The 22312-nt window shown below is 56.1% G+C and overlaps 2 protein-coding genes across 2 annotated transcripts; both read left to right on the top strand.

Annotated features, from left to right (window-relative positions):
* Positions 1–1173: 1173 nt before the first annotated feature.
* Positions 1174–5429, top strand: ATP6V0E2 (ATPase H+ transporting V0 subunit e2). The gene is made up of 4 exons (XM_054563847.1): positions 1174–1360; positions 2578–2625; positions 4742–4855; positions 5260–5429. The coding sequence occupies exons 1-3, from the start codon at positions 1257–1259 to the stop codon at positions 4833–4835; spliced, it is 246 nt and encodes an 81-aa protein (XP_054419822.1). The 5' UTR covers positions 1174–1256; the 3' UTR covers positions 4836–4855; positions 5260–5429.
* Positions 5430–12300: 6871 nt separating this feature from the next.
* Positions 12301–21843, top strand: LOC129063061 (zinc finger BED domain-containing protein 6-like). The gene is made up of 2 exons (XM_054564076.1): positions 12301–12464; positions 17268–21843. Exon 2 carries the CDS (start codon positions 17305–17307, stop codon positions 20470–20472), a length of 3168 nt encoding a protein of 1055 aa, XP_054420051.1. The 5' UTR covers positions 12301–12464; positions 17268–17304; the 3' UTR covers positions 20473–21843.
* The last annotated feature ends 469 nt before the right edge of the window (positions 21844–22312 follow it).

A 22312-nucleotide genomic window follows, 5' to 3' on the forward strand; every position in this document is an offset into this window, starting at 1 on the left:
GCCTCTGAGAATCCTCAGAGCGAGAGTCTAGTCCTCGGGCAGTGCTGTGGGCGGGTTCCCCACACACACCTCCCGATGCGGTGCCTGGCGGCGGGGTGCAGGCCAGGTAGGGGCGCACACCCTGCCGCCCCCACACCTGTGCTCCGAGCACGCCTCTGATGCCGCGCTGGAGAAAGCCGGCGGGGAAGTGTTCTTTATCACACACCACCCACATTTCTACAGGTCGTATGCTCTGGCGCCCCTGCATTAGCTAACAGCAAAAAGGATGACGTTTCCTGCAGGACCGCAGGGCTGAAATGTGGCGAGCAGCCTCCGGGCTGCAGCAGGAGGCCTGTGGCCCAGGCCGGCTGCCTTGTTTTGTTTCAAGAGAGCAGCTGGCCTTCACCCGCAGGGCCCGGCTGTCCCTCATTGGAGAGGCTTCCTCTTTTTGCCTCCCAGGAAAACAAGCTGCAGGGCATTGGGAATAGGAGGAGCGAGTGCTCTGCTTTGCCCAGAGTCCTGGCCAAACCTCCACTTCCTTTCCTACCTGTAATCTTCAGGCAACTCCCTGTTCCAATCTGGGTATTCCCCCCACCCAGCACGCTCCAAGACAGACCTTCAGAGCTTTACAAACGGCCTGTTGGTGACAGCCTTAGAGGCCAGGCAGGAGGAACGAGGGACCTCAGCCCGCCCCATTCCCATCGCCACCCCACCCCCCACCGCCAGGCACGTTAGAGTTCGTGAGATACTCCAGAGCTATTGCCTCTCACGCCAGGGTTGGGCTCCGGGCCTGGGTGTTCAGCAGGACAGTATAAAGATGGGTCAGGTCCCGCCTCCAGGTGTCTGAGGACACTCGGGGAGGGGGGAGGGGTAGCCCAGGGGTGTCCTCTCCGCGTCTGGTTTCAGAGATATATAAATCAGGTTTATAAAACCACGATTGACGCTCAGCGTTTTGCTATCTGAATAAAGCAGAGTTTATCTCGACACAATGCCTCTGCCCTGTAAATTATTTTAGCTAGAACTACGAAACTGGAAGAATTGATCAAAGCTAGTTACTTCTGGCTCCACGGAACGCTCACCTTTCGCCCCTGCACCTCTGCCCTGAGGATGGATGCGCGCGCGCGCGAGCCTGCGCCGATCGGGCGGGCCGAGCGCGCTCCCCTGCGCAGCCCTGTTCTGCGGCGCATGCTCGGCGCCCACTGCCCGGCCCGGACCCGCGCGCCCCGGAGCATCTGCCGCTGGTCCTGCACCCAGGTCTGGGCGTCCCGCGCCCCGCCATGACGGCGCACTCTTTCGCCCTCCCGGTCATCATCTTCACCACGTTCTGGGGCCTCATCGGCATCGCCGGGCCCTGGTTCGTGCCGAAAGGACCCAACCGCGGGTAAGGGACGCGCGCGGGCCCAGCCTCCCTGCGGACCCCGCCCGGGGCGAGGGCAGGAGCCGCGGCCCGAGACACGCCCAGCGCCCGCTCCTCCTCCCTTTCCCCCAGGAACTGGCCGGTTGTAGGAGCTAAAGGGCAGAGAGGGTCATCTTTGCAAAAGTGCAGAGCCGACCGACGCGGGCGACGGTCGAGGGTCGCCCCCTCCGGCCAGTCCTGGCTATGGCTAGACGCTGTTGCAGTTGTGCACACCGCACCGACTGTGACCTTGAGCGAATACGACCCCGCTGCAGCCTCCCTTTCTTCCTGGGTGAAAGGGGGATGATGATGATGGCTGCCTTTCAGGCTGCTGGGAGGGTTACACGAAATAACGCATATGAACGGTGCGTGACTCGCGTTATGCACGGAATCCTGTTTTAGCCCGCGTGACTGGCCCGCCGGGGGCTCCGAGCCGATTCCTCTGCCTGTCGCACCGTTCACCGATTTGTGCTTCATGTTCTCCCCGGTTGTCAAGTGCGGTGTCCCCTTGATTTCAAGTTCCTCGGGGCTCCAGATGGCTTTGTCGGCCACTGTACACCCCGGTGCCCAGCGGGGGACTGGCCCGCCGTGCTTGGTAATGCTCAAAGAATGGATCAAGTGCTACTATCTCTGGCGCAGACTTCAAGTGCATTGGGTCTGAAGTCCTAGGGCCTGGCTTGGATTCAGTGTAGCTCTGGCTGGAGGCCTTTTGCACATAAGGGCATTTCCTCGGTCCTTCAAAATGTGCAGGGCCGAGGTCCCCGGCTTCACCTTGTAAGCCATCTTAGTTTCTCCCCTGCTGCGTTATAAGCTCCGGTCTCCGGTGTCTGAGTGGACACGAGGTAGCTGATCCCTGTGCTCCTTCCAGCCACTCACTCTGCCTCGGACATGGCTCACAGCCTCATGCTTCTTGCCCCGTCTCCGGTCTTCTGTGTCCCTCCCCTTACCCAATGATTTCTGAATTCCGGAGACCCCTCCACAGTGGGCTGCTGCACGTGCATGTCTGTGAGTGTCCTTTCCCAACACTGAGCATTTTTATTTTCCATCTGAGGGGAACTCGGCCTCCTGCGCTCTCATGGTACCGGGAAGGCCGACGGGGAAGGGGCCGACCTCAGGAGCTCCTTCTGCGGCCCTGGCCCGGCCGCCGGAGGAGGGCACGGGTTCCATCCGCGGCCCTGACCTGGCACCCTCTCCCATTGCAGGGTGATCATCACCATGCTGGTAGCCACTGCTGTCTGCTGTTACCTCTTGTAAGTACCTCTCTCCCCGCTCAAAATCAGCCGGCGCCTGTCTCCTCCCTTCCTCCTCCTCTCCCTTGACACCGTCCCCATAGTGACAGGTTCGGCTCCTGAAAGGCTGAGCCTGTAAAACTCAGGAGAGGAGGTGGTTCGAAATGGCCAAGAGGGCGACGGGCTGGGGGTCAGGAATCCGGGTTCTGGTTCTGAAGGTGTTGCTGGGCGGGCGTCGCGACGCCCACAGGCCGCAGCTTGCTCATCCGAGAGCTGAGTGAGCGGGGCGGCTCAGCGCTTTTCATGCCCGACGTGGCATCAGAATCGCCGGGGGGACTGGACCCACGGAGTCAGGGTCTGCACTTGGGAATCCGTATTTATAATGCACGTCAGGTAGAGCCCCCAGACGGGCGGTCTTTAAACTTGAATAGGGACCCTGGGGACGTTGAAGAGCCTTCTGAGGGATTCAAAAACCTGGACCATGCGAGGGAATCCATTTCCAGGTTCTCGGCGTGTAGATGGCCTCTTTCTAAAACTGCCGTTCATGGTCGTTCCTCCCCCTTCACGAAAAAAGACAGCCCACCCCTCCCTCCATCCCCAGTCCTTCGATGTTTCCTGCTCCGTGCTTACACCGTCCTGGCCACCAGACCGAGGAGCAAGTCCGCATCCGGGGATTAGGGAGGCCTCTCTCTCGGTCAGTTGAGCCCACAGAAGCCCCGTCTGGCTTCCCATCTGCCTGGGCTTCGTACGCCATTTCCATGGGTTCAGTTTGGTGTTGGCGGATGTTCTGAATTCAGAACAATCAAGACAGGACAGGTAACATGATGAAATGCTGATTTTTTGAAAAGTAACAGAGTCTTTTGAAAGTAACTGGACTATCTCTCAGGACTGCCAGGTTTTTCAAATACTTAGGCCAATGCCCACATTTTAAAACCATTTTCATGATTGATTTCAGATTTGGTCCCTGCTATGTAGTTAAAGCCCCTTATATCTAATTGGATCATGAGCGATTTATTCCTTTTAGTCCATTCTAACTTTATATAATGTTTACTATTTCTACCTCCTATTAACAAGAAAATAAAACTAGTTAAAGATCATGATGAGGCTCAGACTTCTCCCTGGACAGAGCATCTTCGAGGCCCTTTCTCTGCGCTGTTTCTTGGCCTTTCGGGGCTTGACAGGAGTCCTCCCCTCTCCCGGGGAGGGCCTGCGAGGGGCTGCAGTGTGAAGGCTCAGAGTCCAGTGTCTAGGGCCGTGCGGGAGACAGAGCAGGACGTGGGTAATTACAGGCACCAACTCAGCCTGTGGGAGGGGAGCCTGGGCCCCAGATCTGAGGCAGGCAGGGCGACTGAAGCAAAGGCCACGCCTAGAAATTATATTTACCAAACATGAACTGGGGTGATGCTGATGATCAGCAGGCAGCGATTTCCGACAGCGTCCTGGGGGTCAGGCCGGGACCGGCTGCGGTGGGGCTTTGGAGGCGGGAGAGCTGGATCCCTCCTGCAAAGCCACGCCGAGCACCGTTGGCACCATCTTTGGCAGCATGCAAGGCTGGGCCCCTCTAGGGTTTGGGGGGGCCTGCTCTGTGGGCAAAGTCATGGTGATGGGGCCCGACGTGCCCCCCACATGTGCAGCCTGCCACTGGTCCCTGGAGAGCCCACTGTTCTACCCCAGCAGGCCTGGGAGTGGGCGTTCTGGTCCCCAGATCTTCGTATTGGGCTAGTTCCTTCATCTTGCTCCTACAAGGGGGTGAATCTGATGAGCCTGTCATCAGACTGGCCCTGTCCTGCTCCCAGGTACAGATCAGGCGGCCCAGACCAGGGGTGTATTTGGGCCCAGTTGGGAGTCGCTCCCTGTGGCCCAGGGAAGCTGTCTTGCCCGTTCCCTCATCCCAGGGCCTGGCCTCCGCTCGGGGATCTCACAGATCTATAGAACATCCCAGCAAACCAACCTGCACCAAAACCCACGGCCCCGGGCCCAGCCCGCCTGCCTGCCGGGGTGTGCAGGCTCCGTGGGCCCCTCCCCCCAGAACAGGCCCTGCGGCTGGGGTGGTCAGGCGCCCATGAGCCTCGCCTGCCTCACACCGGGTAGGTTCCTGCTGCGTCTCGGCTCACCGTCCCTGTGCTGTCCCTGGCAGCTGGCTCATCGCCATCCTGGCGCAGCTGAACCCCCTGTTTGGGCCGCAGCTGAAGAACGAGACCATCTGGTACGTGCGCTTCCTGTGGGAGTGAGCGCTGCCACCTCAGCCCAGGTACCAGGGCCGTGGGTGGGGCTGGGGCCGTGGGTGGGGCCGGGGCCTGGCACGGGGAAAGGGAAGAGGCCTGGGAAAGGGAAGAGGCCGGGCTGTTGTAGGAGTTTGCATTTGGATTCAGATATTCATTTATTCAGCCCCCAAACCCAAAAAGTGCCGTGCACCCACTGCCTGCCTGCCTGGCACTGTGCTGGGCACCGGGACGGACGGCAAACCAAGGCCGCGAGGTGCTTCCCTGGAGGGCCCAGAGGGTGTGGCGGGTGCAGGACCCGTCCTGAGAGGGGAACCCCTGGGCGAGGAGCGTCGAGGCAGTGACGGGGCCCACGGGCAGAGGCGGGGGGGGGGTGTGGGACAGTGGGTCACCACCACGAGGAGGTGACCCGTTGGTGTGATGTGATTTTCAGGTCCCCCAGCTCTCTGGATGACCGCGGCACAACTGTCCCTGAAGACCCCTTTGTCTCCATCCCCACAGCTGCATCCTGGTGCCCCTGTGCTCCCTCCCCAGGGCCTGCCCGGTTCCTGCAGGCGCCTGCTTCCCCAGCGGGGCAGGCAGGAGCCGAGAGATCCGCCCGGCAAGCAGGACCTGGCCAAGGGCGGGATCTGCCCAGGAAGGCCCTGCGTCTTCCGGAGAAGTGGGCGGGGCGGAGAGGAAGCCCCGGGCGGGGAGTCCGGGTTAGCTCCGCCCTGCCCTGTTGTGCGACCCCAGGAAGCCCCCCTGCTTACCCGGCCTCCTTGCCAGAGAAGTGGAGGGCGGAGCTCCTCCCTGGTGTGACAAAGGCATTTCTTGGGATTCTTTAATTTCCCGAAAATGTTGAAATAATGGAAAAACACCCTCCAAACCATACTGATTTGGTTTGATAGAAACTTGTGTGTTTCGCATCCTTTATAAAGTCACCTAAATTGGCTCAGAAAGTTGTACCTCCTCAGAATATCCTGTTCCACTCTCCTCCTGTACCCGCCTCCCCTCCCCCCAGACTCAGAAACAAGGCAGCTTTCACCCCTGATCTGGGCTCCATGAGGCTGAAGCGAGGGCAGATTGCCGGGCCCCTCACAGCAGCACGTAGGTCATCTGAGCTGTGGAGGCTGAAGAGAGAAGGTGTAGGCAAGGTTCGGGAGACACTGGGCTCCCGAGGCCAGCACCAGACCTGTGTGCCACCGGTGAGCAGGGATGGAGGGGCACTGGCCCAGGCTCGTTGTGCAGGCCGCAGGTCGGAGGGATCCCAGGAGCCCCAGCCCATGCCCTCGCCTCCCAGGAGAGCAGAGGCTGAGATCTCAGACACTTGCCCTTGGTCCCAGAGCTCATTGGAGTCCCCTCTCTACCGTGTTGCCTCCCTGGAGAAGAGGCCAATCTTGTGTTTATTGACTGTATGTGTTTGATTGGCCTTCCTCCCACTTAATGGACGCTGTTTTTGGACCGGCGGTAGAATGCGAGGCGTCTCGCCCGGATTCCTTGGTCTGGGCTCCGCCTGTTGCTCAGAGCCCAGGCCAGGGCCTCCCCTTGACATCTCACCATCTCCCGTTTGAGCTTCCTGCTCCTCCTGGCCCCAGTGGCCCTCCTGGCGTGGGGGTGCTGCATGTGGGTTGTACAGAAAACCTGATCCATGTCTGCAACTCGCGAGTGGCAGGAAGTCACTGTCTGGTGGCCGAGTCCTGGGTGAGGCCAAGTTTGCTGGCCGCCCTCCCCTGCCCGCCTGACTCCCACATCCTCAGGGCGGGGGCTGAGGACAGGAAGGAGGACTGGCAGCTGCTTGCAGCTGCGACTCGGGGACATGGACACAAAACGACATTTTCCTGAGGCCTGAAGGAAAGGACAGCTGTCCCAGATTCTGCCGGAAGCAGGAGGAAGCGGGAGCGGGGGACTGGCTCCAGTGGAGCCTCGACCACCACTCACCTGTGCCCCCAATTGCAGAGTGAAGAGCTCCTGGGCCGAGCAATGAAGCGTACGGTCGCCTGCCACATTCCCGGATTCCCCGGGGGCCCGCATCTGCCTGCTCCGCGCCTGGCCTGGCTGAGGGCCTGCATCCTGCCTGGGGTGGGGGCAGCGAGCGGAAGGAATTGGCACTTCAAGGCCAGGGGGGAGCCAGCCGTATGAAGTTTGGGGTGGAGAGGGGCACAGAGGAGGGACCAGACTGCTGAGAGCCTGGCAAGGAGCTTGGGTCCACCCAGAGGGCACTGCAAAGCCATAAAAGAGTTTGCAAGTGTGGGAGAGGGACATGCCCCAGTTGATCTTTGCAGGGTGTGTAACGGACAGGGGCCTGGTGATAGGGCCCCAGGGGAGAGCGAGAACGAGTGGGTGGATCAAAGGTCTACTTAGGAGCTAAGGTGATCAGCACGTTGGCCATGGGAGAGGAGGCGGGGATCCGTGGGGCCTGCCCTGGCAGTGGACCCTGGAGAACGGAAGGTACTCTAAGCTGCACACACACAGGGTGGCCAGCAGAGGGCAGCACCTGCACACAGAATGGAAACCTCCGGAGACTAGTCCGTGCATTGCCACCTGGGAAGCTTGACGTTACAGGGTTACAGGTCGTGTAGCCTCACGGGTCTTAGTGTGCGACTGTTAGCAGGGAGCAGGGACAGCTCCCAAGACGGTTCCACAGCCTGGATGACGTTTCTCTCAAGGCTGTGTACCAACAGCAACCACGACCGATGCTCACTGAGCAGTGAGCAGGGAGGTGCCAGGCGCAGCTTGCTGAAATCGAAAGGCAAAGAGCCAGGGCAGCTTGCCAACCTGGTGCTCGGGTGCCAGGCTTCCCAACAGCCTTCCCTGGCCTTTCTCACCTCAAGGTCCTGCCAGAGCTGGCAAATCCCATCTGTTACAGGGACACCCACCAGCCCAGATTCTCAAGGGCGTGGGGGACGAACGTATAGACAGATTATGCCACGGCATCGCCCTCCTTGATGAAAAGCCTGAAGCGAGGCCCCTTGATGATGCCTGGGACAGGAATAGGGTCCTCGATGACTTTGGGACTGTGAGAAGGGGGAGGGTTGAAATCGGTGGGGGTGGTTACCGTTGCTTCAATAATGGCCTGTGTGCTGGAAGGGACCTTTGTTTATAAACCTTGGAGTTTCCAGGAACAAAGTCAGTTGACAACTTCCCCTCCCCCACCCTGGTTTTGCTTGACTTGTGACATCAGGACAGTGAGAGCAGATGACCAAAGTCTGCACTCACAGCCCAGTTGCGTGTTAACAAACCTGCATGAGAATCACTCAGAGCAAAACAAGCCCATGGAATGCTGGGACCCGGTGGATTACGACAGAATCTCCCCGGGGGCTGGAGCAAGAACCCAGGCTGTGCAGAAGCGCCCCTGGGGGTTATCTGGCCGTCCCCAGTGCAGGCACCGGCGAGCTGGAATCAGGCACTGGCATTTCTCAGGGGGGAGAATGGCCCATCTACACTAGAATTACCGGGACTGCTTGCAAATGCAGATTCCTGGTGCCCACTCCAGACCCTGCCGGACTAGAATGTCACAGTCTAGACTCAAGACTTAAGCCCTGGCTGGTGTGGCTCAGTGGATTAAATGCTGGCCTGTGAACCAGAGGGTCGTCAGTTTGATTCCCAGTCAGGGCACATGCCTAGGTTGTGGGTCAGGTCCCCAGTAGGGGGTGCGTGAGAGGCAACCACACGCTGATGTTTCTCTCCCTGTTCTCCCTGTCTTTCTCCCTCCCTTCCCCTCTAACAAAATCTTGCACTGTTGGATATTCAGCAGCATCCTGCCCTCTATCAACCAAGTGCCAGCAGAACCCATCTCCCTGCTTCCAGGTGTGCCAACCATATAGGTCTCTAGCCATTTAAAAATGTTCCTTTGTGGGCTAGGTCCCCCCAACATATAGATTTGACGCCTCAAGTGATTGCTAAAAATTTAAGCCATTTATCAACCCAGAGCCCCTGTGAAAGAGGGTGGAAGACCCTGATGAAAGATGGTATGCTGAGTGCCAGGGTGGCCCGTGCGCCTTCCCCAGCAGGCCTGGAGCTTCCGACCTGGGCCACGCCCTGGGGAGATGGAAGCACCCCAGCTTTAGGGGATGGCTGGGTGTCTGAGTGGACTCTCATCCCAGCCCCAGGTGGCCCAGCAATCAGCTGGGGGCTCATGGGAGGCCAGGAGAGGGAGGGAGCTCTGGTGTCACACCGGGCCAGGTAGAACCTTGAGCTTCCCCTGTAGGCATCTTCCCTGAAAGGGGGCGGTGGGTATCGTTAGGATGGATGTTCTCAGAAATCCACGGAACCCCCCTCAGTTCCCTACACTCAGGATCACGGGCCATGATGCCAGCGAAGCTTCTCCTCCCTACTAAAAAGGTCAGCTTTCCGCTCCCCTGACAAAGACCGGGGGAGAGGGGGGCGGGGCGGGGCACGAGGATGGTGGGTTTCTTTACCTGCCCACTCCCATGCCTCACGCTGCAGGGGCGCTGGGCCCCCTGAAGGACTGCTGCAGAGGCCGCAGCCTTTATCGGTTGCTGTACCAGGTGCAATAGCCATTGATTCGGCAACCGTATTTGTCTCTTTTGTCTTTCTGCCCAGGTCATATTTGTCTTTTTTGTCTCTCCCAGATCATTCCTCTTGTCAGAGCAGCCCAGCTCAGCTCAGCTTCGAGGCTGAGAGTGCAGAATTGAGAACTGGGCTGCCTGGGTTCAAGTTTCTGCTCCAGGGATTAGCAGCTGAGCAAAAGCTTCTCCATCTTTGGAGCTTCAGTTTTATTGCTGAGTTGGTATAATAATAATAGGAATGCCTGCCTCGCAGAGGTTGCGAATATGAGCTGAGAGCACGAACTCAAGTGCCTGGCTTGTCAATAAATGCCTGCTAGTAACTATATTCCTTTTACGCATTAACTCTCCAGTTCCATGCCCCATTTTGTCCTGCCAGGACCTTGGCATCCTTTGCCTTTTCTCGTTCCCATCGCGGACACCACGCCCATCTGACTTGATGAAAAGAAAGATGGTCACCCTGAGTGCTTTGATATGTGACAGGACCTGGAAATTAGTAACGCGGAAAATGCCTGGGGCCTGTTTATGTGTCTGTAGTCCTGTTTCGTGTCAAATGTTCCTAACATAATCTTTAGTGGCAGTGTCCTCTCAGGAAACACACTAATGCTGGGGGTGGGGGGGTGGGGGTGGGAAGAGGAGGGGATGGGTAGTAGAAGAGCTATGCTGGTTCTAAAGTTCTCAGGGAAAAGTAACATGAACAAATTTTGAAACTGCACTTTGGGTATGGTTGTCCTTTCCTGTGACATAAAATGCAAAAGGTTTAAATAAGTTGGCAGTGAAAAGTCTCCTCTCTGACCTCTCAACAGGCCAGCTCCTTCTCAGAGTCCTATTACCGTTCTTGTTTGTCTTCCCAGGGAAGTTCTGTGCATGTAGAAGCAAACACGTTAAAGGACCATTTCTCCAAGAAGATGTAACAATCCTTAACAGGTAAGTGCCTAACAACAAGGCATCAAAAACGTGAGGCAAAAACTGCAAAGAGAAATAATTGATTGCGTAGTTGGAGACTTCAGCATTCCTCTATCAGAAATAGAAGCAAGCACATACATGTTCATATGTGTGTATATATATATATTTCAATCAACAGTATACTAATTATTACATATACAGAGGTGTATTCTTTCTTTTTTTAAACACATAAAACCTGCACTGTTCTCTATCTTGTTTTTCTTTTTCTTTTTGTACTGGATGATATATCTTGAAAAATCAGTTCATACCAATACATTGTTTATTATTCATAATATTATTCATAATATTGTTATATGGAGTACTATTTTTTTAATACACTGGGCTTGTTTTAATATCTCTTATTGCTTTCCATTAATCTAGTCTTTAATACAGTGCACCAGTACAGTGTTTCAACTGCAGTAGCTTTACGCATACTTGTATGTGTTGTAGGATTTGTTCCCACCTACCCCTAACCATTACTATTCTTTGTTCGAATTTTTCTAAGCCATTCTTGCTTATTATTCCTTCTGAACTTCTGTTCAGAAAAAGATTGTTAGAATTTTTATTGGGATTTAATTAAATTTGTAGATTATTTTAGAGATAACTAATATCTTTAAGATATTAAGTCTTCCTAACCCTGAACATGATATGCCTTTTTACTTGTTCAGGTATTCTTTTTGTAGTCCTTAGTGACGTTTAAAGGTTTATAGTTTTTTACATTGATTTTGTATATTTCTTGTAAAGCTTTTTCCATGATGTTTAATCTTTTTTATTGCTATTAAAATGTAAACTTCCTTCCCTTTATATTTCTAAGTGGTGGTTGTTGGCATAGGCGGAAGATTTTGATTTCTGTATATTAATATTAAACACAGCTACTTTACTTAAGCTATTTTTTTTGTTGTTGTTTATTATCTCGTGTCTCCTAGTTTTACAATCAAATCACCTCCGGCTCTAGAGTGCAAAAGACCGGCTCTGAGTCCATTATACATGGACCTCTCTGTACCAGTACAACTTCAAAATTATCTGTGGCTCCTCTCACCTCCTTTAACACGCTATATAACTAAATCTGTGTCCTGATCTGCGTAATCGAAAAACTAATACCCCATCTCTGAGGCATGAGGAGAGTCACATAAGATTTAAAATAACGTTGATAAAGTGTAAAGATGTATACTTTTGTTGCAGGGTCCTAGTTTTAGCCCAAGCTAGTGAATTGTACCTGGAGTCCTTTTTCCTGAGGCAGAGGAAGCGCGCTGGAAGGAGATGGAAAAAACAGCGCACCCCTGGGAAGAGCAAGGAGCTCAGGGTAGCCTGTCAGACAAGAGTCGGGCCAGGTGGGACCAACGAGGGAGAGGGAAGCACTCTCCGCTCAGCCCAGGGGACGGGGCCCTTTTGGCTCCGGATGGTTCAGTGCGGGGAGGGGACAGAGCGCCCAGTGGACGTGGCCACAGACGTTCACGAACGTCCGACCTTCGGGGTGTCACCGGACAGCGGAAACTTATCCCCAGAGACAGCCTGAGTGAGTTTGCTGAAATGCTGGGTGAGTCCTCGAGCCAGGAAGGGAGCCCCGATATGTGGATCACTATCGTTCTAGTTGTCATTTCTGCCTGCACGTGCACACGAGACCCGGGTCGCACTTGGGCAGTCAGACTCCCGCGGTGCAGAGCCCGGAGTGGAAGCAGCCTTGGGGACAGGTTAGTGGAGGAGGAAGCCTAGGCCAACGCCTGCCAGGAACGCACATGACTGCATTTTTCAAGGATACACCACTAGCCAGAAAGCAGTAAACTAGAACATTAAGAAGCCGGGTTACCGCGAGAGCGGGGCGCGACTTCCGGGAAGGGGGCGGTGCGCCCCATCGCTTCCGGCCGCGACCGCCCGCACCTGCGCACTCGGGACTGGCCGGCGGCTGGGAATAGGACCAACCGCGGGCGGGGATGTGTATGTGTGGGGAGGGCTGCACTCCCGGAAGTAGCCCCTAGCGCGCCCCGGAAGCTGAAGTCCCCTCTAACTCTGCCGGGCCCTTCCGGTGGCTTGCACCTCGGTTTAAGGGTGGGAGGGCGCGTGCGACGGCTCGTCCCCACGGGCCGCGGAGGTGCGGTCGGCTACGGTGGGAGGTGCGCGCGGCTTCACAGCTACATCAGCCCGGTCTTAGCGGGCGGCTGGCCAACTCCCGAACCCCTGGTTTTAGGTAAGCCGGGGGCAGGGCATTGTCGTCCCACTTTACAGACGCGGACGTTGAGGCCGGGCGGGGCGGGGGCTCCTGGCCCAGACCTGCCCCGCCCACCGGACGGCTAAGGAGTCCTTCTCCGAGGTTGGCCTCCGCTTCCAGGTGTCTAAAACACGCCAGGTGAGGCCAGAATGTACTAGACAGCGGCCCGTATACATCACGCACTCTGTTACTATATGCATTAACTCAGTCCTTAACAGGCCTGGGAGGTGGGTGCTGTTACCCTTGTGTAGTCAAGAAGACCAAGGCGCACGGGCTGGTGGGCCGAGACCCACACGGACCCGCTCTGGACTTTATCCTCGCAATCCTTTAAGGAAAGCAAGCAGCCTCGCGGAAAAGAGCAAAGGATTCTACTTTTGGCTGGTGTGTAGTTTAAAACGGATCTCGTTTTATGTCACTTTTGCATAACGTGAACTCTGATGATGCATGATGATTGTTTAAAACATCTTTCTTAGGATTTGCACGTAGCCAAATTTGCATGTGGGACAAACCTCCAAAATATGTAGTGGCTTGCTCTAGTCTGCCTTCCACACACTCCTTCCACCCTTTTCCTCACCACCTGTCTGTCTTCTGACAGGTGAGTGGCCGGCGGATGAGAGGCAGAGCCCAGTAAGTGCTTTGAACTCCCCTGGGGTCTGGGGGGCAGGCACCCTCTGCCGCTGCAGGAGCTGAGAGAAGAGGGGGCCCGTGGGACTGGGCAGAGTGAAAACTCAGAGCAAGATCTAGCATATTTACCAAATGCCCTGGGTGGGCTGAGCTCCACACGAGGCCCTGGGGTGTGGCAGGCACAAGAGAAAAGGGAAAGTGGCCCCTTTCCTTCTGGCCATGCATGTGGGAAGAGGCCTGGTACCTGTGGTCCAAAGAGTCTCTAATCCGTGGAGCCAGCCTCCCCCCGAGCCTCGCCCGCTCACCAATCCCCGGCTTACCGGCGGCTTGCTGCTTCTGCCTGTACGCGGCTTCCCCTGGGGAATCGAGGCTCCTGCGCACACACTGTCTCAGTTCCTTCTCCTGCCCGTACTAAAGGGCCTGCTGCCCCCGTAGCCATCCTTCCACCTTTGCTCTGTTCGAAGAAATAGATTCTTCTCTCCAGAGATAAACCCACACGCCCACCACTGGTGCTCTGGATCCCTTCCCTCAGGAAGCTCCTGCCATCGTTCTTCGTGGCTCCTCTCTTCCCACTGCACCGTTTTCTCTGTTCAGAGACACAGCCAAGCCTTTTCCCTTCCGTCCCAAAGTGCAACCCTCCCTTCCCACCCGCCCCTTGACGTTGCAAGTGGCTGCCTCCCCCACTTGTCATGGCACAGCCCTGGGCTCCACCTTCTTCACCCGCTGAAATGACCTTGCCTACCCTTTCTGGAAAAATCTCTTGGCTTTGCTAACTATGTTTTTCTGACTCCCTCCTTTGCTTGTCAGTCATCTTTGAAGTCTGCTCATCCTCCACCCTCCCCACAGTGTTGGTGTTACCTGGGCAACCACCCTCCGCTCTCCTTCGTCTGGCATTTCCTTCAGTTTCTAAGGATACTTTTACATGGATCTGTGTCTTTGGTTCAGAACTCAATCCCCTGACCCATGTCTCTGTCATATCTGAAGATTTGTTACAGAAGACCCTTAAAATCAACGTCTCCGAAACTGACCTCCGTTAGGAATGGGAGCACTAGGGAATCCCTCTGTATCCCTTCCTTGTCCTCCACATCTCAACTCAAGCCTAATACGGCTCCTGAATAGCTCTTTAAGCTGCCCCATCCTCTCCCGCCCCTTTGGCGTCCCCCGCTCCGGCCCTCCTCACCTCCTGCTTCCCAGCGCTGGGCCTGCCAGCGAGGCCCCGTGCAGCGCCCTCCTGACGGCTGCCCTGTGTGCAGCCTGAGAGCCTCCGTCTTGCAGTTGTCCTCAGATGTGCGTTTGTCGTCCATTGTGGGAAGTGTCACAGTAATTTCTTACTAATAAAGCACAGGAGTTTGTGGATGATTTTCTTTTTAAATTACATATATGTTTTTTAATCTTCGTCTGAGGATGTTTATTGATTTTAGGAAACGAGGAAGGGGGAGAGAGAGAGACATCGAAGTGAGGGAGGAAGATTGATAGGTTGCCCCCTGCACAGGCCCCAACTGGGGATCGAACCTGCAACCCAGGCATACGCCCTGACTGGGCATCAAACCCACAAACTTGTGGTGCAAGGGATGATGTTCCTACTGGCTGGACCGCCCAGCCAGGGCTATGTTTTGTGTTTTATATTCATTGAGAGTCAACACTGGCTCTTCATAGTGTTGGCCTCGCGGCCATCCTCGTGGGCTTCGGGGGAAGAGAAGGGCCACCACTGCTGGTACCAGTGACGGCACAAGGTCTCAGACCCACCCAGGGGGTCTGTCAGGCGTCTCTAAGGACCCTAACGCAGTGGGCTCAGGTGAGTTACCCCTTATAAGACAATCCAAATTCCACTGTCACAGATGTGACCTCATGTGAGGTCAGCCCAAGGCCTGGCACCCACGGTGCCTCCCACGGCCTGCATCGCTCCAGGGCCGTGAGCCCGTGTCCAGGGTGTTCCCTTGTCTTGAGCCCTGAGTGCTGGCCCGGCTGTTGCTCTCTCTTTGCATCTGTAGGGCACAGTGCTGACTCATGGCAGATACTTGATGAATTTTTGTTAACTGGTCAAACAGACCAGAAGCACCGGCAGAATACAGACATGCTGAGGGGACATGGCTAATGGGGGAGCGGAACAGGATTGGCGTGACCCAGACCGCAGCCCTAACACACGCTCTCTACCACTGCCAGTGAGGGCGGGCATGTAGGCGGGGCTTCAGAATGCCGTCCTGTCTTCTTGGGGTGAGGAAGCCTGCAGACTGCTTCCCTGGACCCGGTGCCAGCTCTGGTCTTCCGCGCTGCCTCTGACTGTCAGGTCGCCGCTCTGGTCTCTGTTTCTTTGGTCATAAAGTAAGAACTGTGGTAAGACCCCTCCAGTTCTGACACCTTAGAGCACTTCTGGGACCTGGACAATGTCTTGCATTTCATTTGCATCTTCATTCGGCCCCTCCCAGCGTGGTGGTGACTGACTGACCTCTTGCATGAAGGGAAGGGCGGGAGGCCACTGCCTCTGGGTCTTTCCGAGGCGCTTCAGCTGGAAGGAGCCCACGAGTGTCATGCTGCCTACGCTCCTCCCTGGGCGGAGCCACCTGCAGGGGCAGTCCTGCCATCCCTGGTGGTCCTTCTTAATGTTTAACGTCACTCATTGGCCGAGCGTACTGGTTTAAAATCTTGTTTAGCGAATGTCTTGTTTCGGTCTGAGGAGAGGAAGACCGCTCCCTACCTGAAGTCTGTGGTGGGATTCCTGAGCCATCTTCCTCTGCACTTTCTCTTTCCTAAGGAAACACATCCTGAGTCACTGGGCCCTTTCATTTTCTTCTCTCCATGTACTTCGCTTGCTTCCTTATGTCTCTTTCCTTGTGAGAGCCCTGAATTTGACCTAATCTCCAGGAAACTGAACGAGGTAAGGGTTATGCCTAGGTTAGGGCTCTGTGCACCTGGGTGAACAGATGGCTGTTTGCGTTGGCTGTAGGATGGGCAGGTGAGCCAGAGAGGCCAGGCAGTCACCAGGGTGGAAGTGCCATCCCAGCTGGGGACAAGGCACAGCCTTCCTGGGAGATGGTGGAGAATGAGAGGAGAGGTCTAAGAAGAAACCCCAGGGAACACCATTAAGGGACAGGCCGAGGAAGAAGGACCAGACAGACTGGAGAGGAGGCACAGGTGAAAGAAAAACAGAAAACGTCGTGTCCCAGGGCCCCGAGGAAATGGCCTTCCAAAAGGAGGCCCCAGGCAGGCGCTTCAGGGGTCGCCTGCTCACTGGGCCTGCTGGGGGCCTCGGCAGGAGCGGGAACTGGGAGCGATGGGGACCAGAGCCAGAGAGGAGAGGGTTTCGAGGGGGATGGGAGATGGCAGTGTATAACCAGCCCTTCAGGAGGGTCTGTGACAGAGAGAGGAGAATGAAGGGACACTGGGAAGCTAGGAGCTACCCCATCCTGTGTTCTCTGCTGGGGACTGACTTCTAGAGAAGGAAGGTCAAAGGGTCCGAGCCAAGCCTCTGGCTGAGAATTCCTCAGGCTGCCTCACTCCTGAACGCTGAGCCGAACACTATTCCTGGTCCCCTGTGCTGTGCCAGGTGCAGCCTGGCGCTCTGGACACAGACTGGTAGGCTCTGCCCCCTCCTGGCTTATGCTTATAGTGTCTAGTGCCCGCATCTCTTCCAGAGTAAACCTGCCTGGCTCTGTGGTGAGGTCACTCCCCTCCCTGGGGTCTTTTGGCCTTGCACCTGCTCCTTAATACCTGCACCGTGGCTCTCGTTCTACTCATCGGAGTGACTCTTAAATCTATCCCTCCCACCAGCCTGGAAGCCACATGCACGCATGAGCCTTGCCTGCTGTATATTCTATCCACCACTCAGAAGAATTGCCAAGTGTGCACTAGGTTCTCAATAAACATTGAGAGAAAAAAGAGACACACCAGTCAGTTTGGGAAGAAGATGGACACAGGAAGCTCTAATGTGCTTGGGGCTGTGGGGATCTCCGCCGAGGGCCGCTCCTTTGGGTACAGGGGGTGAATGGCAGGCTTCACCAAGGAGGTTGAGGTCTTGAGAGTTTTGTCTTGGGACTAATTTCATATAACTGCGCCTTTTGTCCTCTGCTGTCTTTCCCCTCTGGACCTCGCCTTCCCCCTCAGTGTACCCCAAAGTCGAGTAGGGCAGCTGAGAGCCATTCTTTTTATCTTGCTTTGCAGCCTGGGCCCATCTTCTCCTTGTCCCAAGTCCCCAAGCATGTTGGAAGTAGAAAGAATCAAAAGGCTCCCCAAGAGGCACGTGCCCTCAGGATCTGTCTCCCCCATGACCAGACCCCAGAGCTCAGCTGCTGCAGAGACTTCACCTGGCTCCAAGTTCAACACCAGAGCTACCAGTACTTCTTGTCGACACGGGAGGGGTGCCTGGGAGGACCTGCCAGAGACTGAGATCAAAGTTGAGTTTGTAGACATAGAGGAAAAGGCCAGCAGTGGCCACAGGAAGAGCAGATCCTCTGGCTCCCAAAAGGGGAGTGACAGGGATCTGCCCCTGCAAAGGAAGAGACCCCGCCCCCTCCCTAGCAACTCTTCTGTCCCCTCATCTGACCAAGTTTTCCTGGAGGAGCAGGAGGAAGGTGCCCTGAGCCTACATGTCTGTAGCAAGAAGAGAAGAGCCTGCTCCCCGGGGAAGCCTGGTTTTTACTCAGCTGCCTCCCGTGCAAAGAGCCAGGCCAGCCCAGGGCAGAATAAGCCAAAGGGAGACACTCAACCCCGTGGCCTGAAATCTGTGCTTGGACAGGAGCCCTCTGTCCAGCCTGAGAAGAAGGTGTCCAGGCAGAAGGCACGTGGACGGAGAAAGGTGGGGCGGCTGGCAGGAAGGAAGTCAAGAGACCCAGTGCTCCTCTCTGGCCCGGCCCCTTCCACCCCAGTGCTGGTGCAGGCAACCAATCCGGCCCGGTCAGAGGTGGGCCATCCTAGCGAGAACGAGGAGACAAGGCAAGCTGACATACTCATAGCCTGTCTGGACAGAGAGGTGCGACGCCTCAAGAAGTGGAAGAAGAGGTGTTTACTTCCTCATGTGGGGGAGAAGTCATCCCTGCTGAGCTCCCAGAAGCCGCCCAGCCTGAAGAAGCTGGTCAGAACTATAAAAGAGACCGAGGGCTGGGCTTCTCGAGGGCGTTCCCCAGGCCCTCAGGACACCACAGGTCAGAAGCCTGCGCTGGATGTCAGACGGTTCTTCACCACTGACTGTAAGAACATGTGCCATGTCACCTGCAGTCTGTGTCACACTTGCATTAAACATGGGCTGGAGCGGGAAAGAAGGCCAGTTGTAGCCATCCCAGGCAGGGAAGGGGCAGGGGCCGTGGAGAAGCAGAAGGGCCTGCCCGCAGGTGCCTCCAGCCTTGTCCAGGAGGGCATCTCATCCTCAGGACACTGCCCAGGTGGCTCACCCTCAAAAGACAATGACAGGCAGTTGTCCACAGGGAGGCACGAGCAGTTGTTACTGGCTCCACCACCCCTGCCTGCTCCCATCAAAGACGAACCTGTTGCTTCCCCAGTGGCCGTCGCGGGGGACCAAGAGGGTCCATGTGCTCCCAGCCAGTCCAGCTCCCAGGCCTGGAACCGGAGCATTGCGGAGTTACTTTGCAGCTTGGCATTGCCACTCTCCTTCCTTTCGTCCCAGCCCTTCAGAAGGTTTATGGCCCAGGTCGACCCTGGCTACCGTCTGCCGTCTCCAGCGTTCTTCTCCGATGAAGCGTTGCCTCTGCTCCACGCGGTGATGGGCGAGCAGGTGCGTCGGGAGATGCAACAGGCTGAGGGCAGCCGCATCCATCTCACCGTGTCCGTGGCGGCCCAGGAGGCGGTCATGGAGGACTATGTGGCCGTCACTGCCCACTGGGGCGTGATACAGCCTGGTAGCCGGCAGGCGGTGTCAGGGAGCCCGAGAAAGCAAGCAGTGCTCTGGGTCCGCGGCCTGCCCCTGGAGAGCAGTGCGGAGGACAGGCGGCGGGAGCTGCGGGAGCAGGTCAGCCTGCGGCTGCACTGCGGCTCCTTGCGACCAGGCTTCCTGGTATCGAGTGGCTGCCCCAGCCTGGAGCCCGCAGTGACAGTGGAGGGCTATACCCACATCCCTTGCTTTGCCCACTGCCTCAACTCCGTGGTGAGAAACTTTCTGTGTCGCCATCACAGTGTCCAGATCATCCTGAGCACAGCCAGGGCCGTCTGCAGTCACTTCCAGGGCTCTGCAGAGGCCCGGCGGCTCCTCGTGCAGCTGCAGCAGCAGTGTGGCCTCCCAGCCCATCAGCCCTTCTGGGAGCTCTCAGACGACTGGATCTCTGCCTACCAGCTGATGGAGTGGCTGGTGGAGCAGCAGCAGGCGCTGCGGGAGTACGAGGAGAAGCACCAGTTGGGGAAGGCCGGGATGGCCCTGTCGGCCGTGTTTTGGAGCCTCGCAGACAGCCTGGTCATGCTCCTGCGGCCCTTCCGAATGGTGGTCCAGGAGGCAAGCACGCCGCAGGCTTCCTTAAGCCAGGTGCTGCCGCAGCTGCGCTACCTGCACATCTTTATGGAGCAAGTTCACGCGCGCTTTGAGGAGCAGAGTGGCGGGGAGGTGGGTGCGGCCGTCCGGCTGGCCAGCGGCCTAGCCCTGCAGCTCTCCACAGACTGCCAGCTCAACGAACTCTTCCACCGCGAGGAGTTCGTGCTGGCGACTCTGCTGGACCCCCGCTTCAAGGGCCAGCTCGAGGCCATCCTGCCTGTGGGCGCCGACATTGACCACTGGAAGCAAGTTCTTGTTTACAAGGTGAAGGAGATTATGGTGTCCGAATACTCCTTGCCTCCCGCACCCTTCCTGCAGAGCCCCAGGGCTCTGAGTGTGGATGCCACCTGTAGTGGCAGAATCGCCAAGGGCCCTGGGGCTGAGGGGCGGGGCCAGGAGGACCCTGTGCAGCGAAGCAGCAACACTGCGTGTTCGCTGCTAGGCCAGAGGGAGAAGAGCTTGGCGGAGCAGCTGGAGAGTGTAGGGCTGCTGGCGTCCCAGAGGAGCGGAGCCTCGCTCTCTACCGAGAACCACCTGGCCACAGTCATTGTCAAGAAGTACCTGCGTGAAAACAAGACAGTTGGCGCGCAGGAGGACCCCCTGGCTTACTGGGAGAAGAGGCGGGAAGTCTGGCCAGCCCTGGCACGACTGGCCACCATCTATCTATCCTGTCCTGCTACCAGTGCCTTCTCGGGGAGTGTCTTCGCTTCCTTGGATAGCCCCACCATCGTGGAGAACAGCTCCCCTCTCCCAGTGGAAACAGTTGAGCATCTCCTCTTCCTGAAGACCAACCTGGAGAATTTCCCCAACTATACCCCCTCTCCTCTCCTCCTCCCCAGTGGAGACGTGGTCAAGGAGGAGCAGGCCAGGGAGTCTGGCCCCACAGGCTGATGCCCTCACTGGCTGCCTGGGGGAGCTCTGCACAGGTGGAAGGAGAGAGCACAGTGCGGCCCATAGAGGGGCAGATGGGGCGGCCAGAATCTTACCCCTTTTGGGGAAGAATGGGGACAGTTTCTCAGCTCTTACAGACTGCCTGTTTGTTTTCAGGGAGGTGGCATTTTCCATCTACCCATTGCTTAATTTATTTTTTAAAATATTTTTTAAGTTTATTTTTAATTGATTTTAGAGAGAGAGAGAAACATTGATTTGTTGTTCTACTTATTCATGCATCCATTGGTTGATTCTTGCGTGTGTCCTAACTGGGCATCAGACTTATAACTTTGGTATAATGGGACAATGCTCTTAAAAACTGAGGTGCCCAGCCAGGGCTGTTTACTTTATCTCTAGCACTATGTGCATAGATAAGGTTTAGTTTGCTCATAGGAGACTGTGAGTTGTACTATACAATTTTATAAGCGATAGTGTTTTTGAAATGGTGGGTAATAAGGGTCCTACATGCAGCTTGTCCCTGTGTGTCAAGGCATTCATGCCCTTAAAGGCCTGCTTTCTCCTGGGACAAGGACAAGGGGATACGTTGGTGCCGGCATATGTACTTAGTAAGAGGTGTGTGTCTAGGTCTAGGTCTCAGCCACCTAGAACCTGGGTGAGCTATGAAAGCTCTTTCTGAAATTGCTTTCACTGTAGAAAGAAACTAAGGTCGAGGAGCCATTTGAAGAGGGAGGCATATGCACATGCGCACAGGTACACGGTCTTAGGGTCTGTAGTTCCCTGGGGATCCCTGGGACCCTAGTGGCTGGAGAATTCTTGTTTGATAGGATTGCCCAGCTAGCGAGGGAGAGTGATGCTGAGATACTCAGTCTCCACACTGTTCTTCAACTTCGTTCCCGGACTGCTGGAAACCTGGGGTTCCTTCCTTTCCATGGTGGCAGCAGTCTCAGAAAGCTCCCACGCTCACCCAGGCTCCCGCTGGCCGAGCAGGTGTTCCACCTTAAGCGCCCACACCTCCCCTTCCCCTGGCCGCTTTTAAAGGACGGACCTCCGCCTGCAAGTGAGAGGGGCTGTGTATCGGACTGACTAGTAACTGATGGCCAGAGTTCCCGGGGCCCAGGGACTGGCGGCTTCAGGTGGGAGAAGGCGTGTCACACCCCGCAGGACCTGGGTCTGGCCTCCTGAGGTGCTGGGGCCCCGGGGCACGTGGCTCTGAGAGGGACGGTAGGTGGAGGCGGGTGAGGCACTCAAGGCCTGACTTGCACTTTGGCCGTTGGGGTGAACCTGGAGGCCGGCCCACCTCCCCTGGACGGTTGTCAGTCATGTGTCACTGAGACTGATTCACTACAGGACGTTCGGAAGTTAATGAGAATGAGAGGAAGCAGGAAAAATCATAATCCTTTCACTCAGCCTCTGTTAACACATTGACATACCTTCTTTATCTTGAGATTATACCTGCTGGACTAGTGTGCTGTATTTTTTTTTTTTTTTTAATTCTCACCTGAGAATGTTTTTGCTGCCCCCCCCCTTTTTTTTAAGAGGAAGGGAAAAGGGGAGAGAGAGAAACATTGATGAGAGAGAGATCTTGATCAGTGGTGTCCTGTACACGCCCCACCTGGGGCTAGAACCCACAGCCTAGGTATTTGCTCTGACTGGGAAATGAACTTAAAACCTGGTGTACGGGACAATGCTCCAGGCAACTGAGCCACCCGACCAGGGCTGTATTTTAATTTTCATAGTATAATAACTGCATCATCTTTAAAAAAGCTTTGTAAAGATCCTAGTTAATGGCTGGAGTAACATGACTTGAATTAGAGTCTGGCTTCCAAGCTGCTTGGGCCCC

The sequence above is a fragment of the Pteronotus mesoamericanus genome, unplaced genomic scaffold, assembly GCF_021234165.1.
Source record: "Pteronotus mesoamericanus isolate MK-2021 breed Mesoamerican mustached bat unplaced genomic scaffold, CSHL_Meso_final scaffold_85, whole genome shotgun sequence".
NCBI lineage: Eukaryota > Metazoa > Chordata > Mammalia > Chiroptera > Mormoopidae > Pteronotus > Pteronotus mesoamericanus.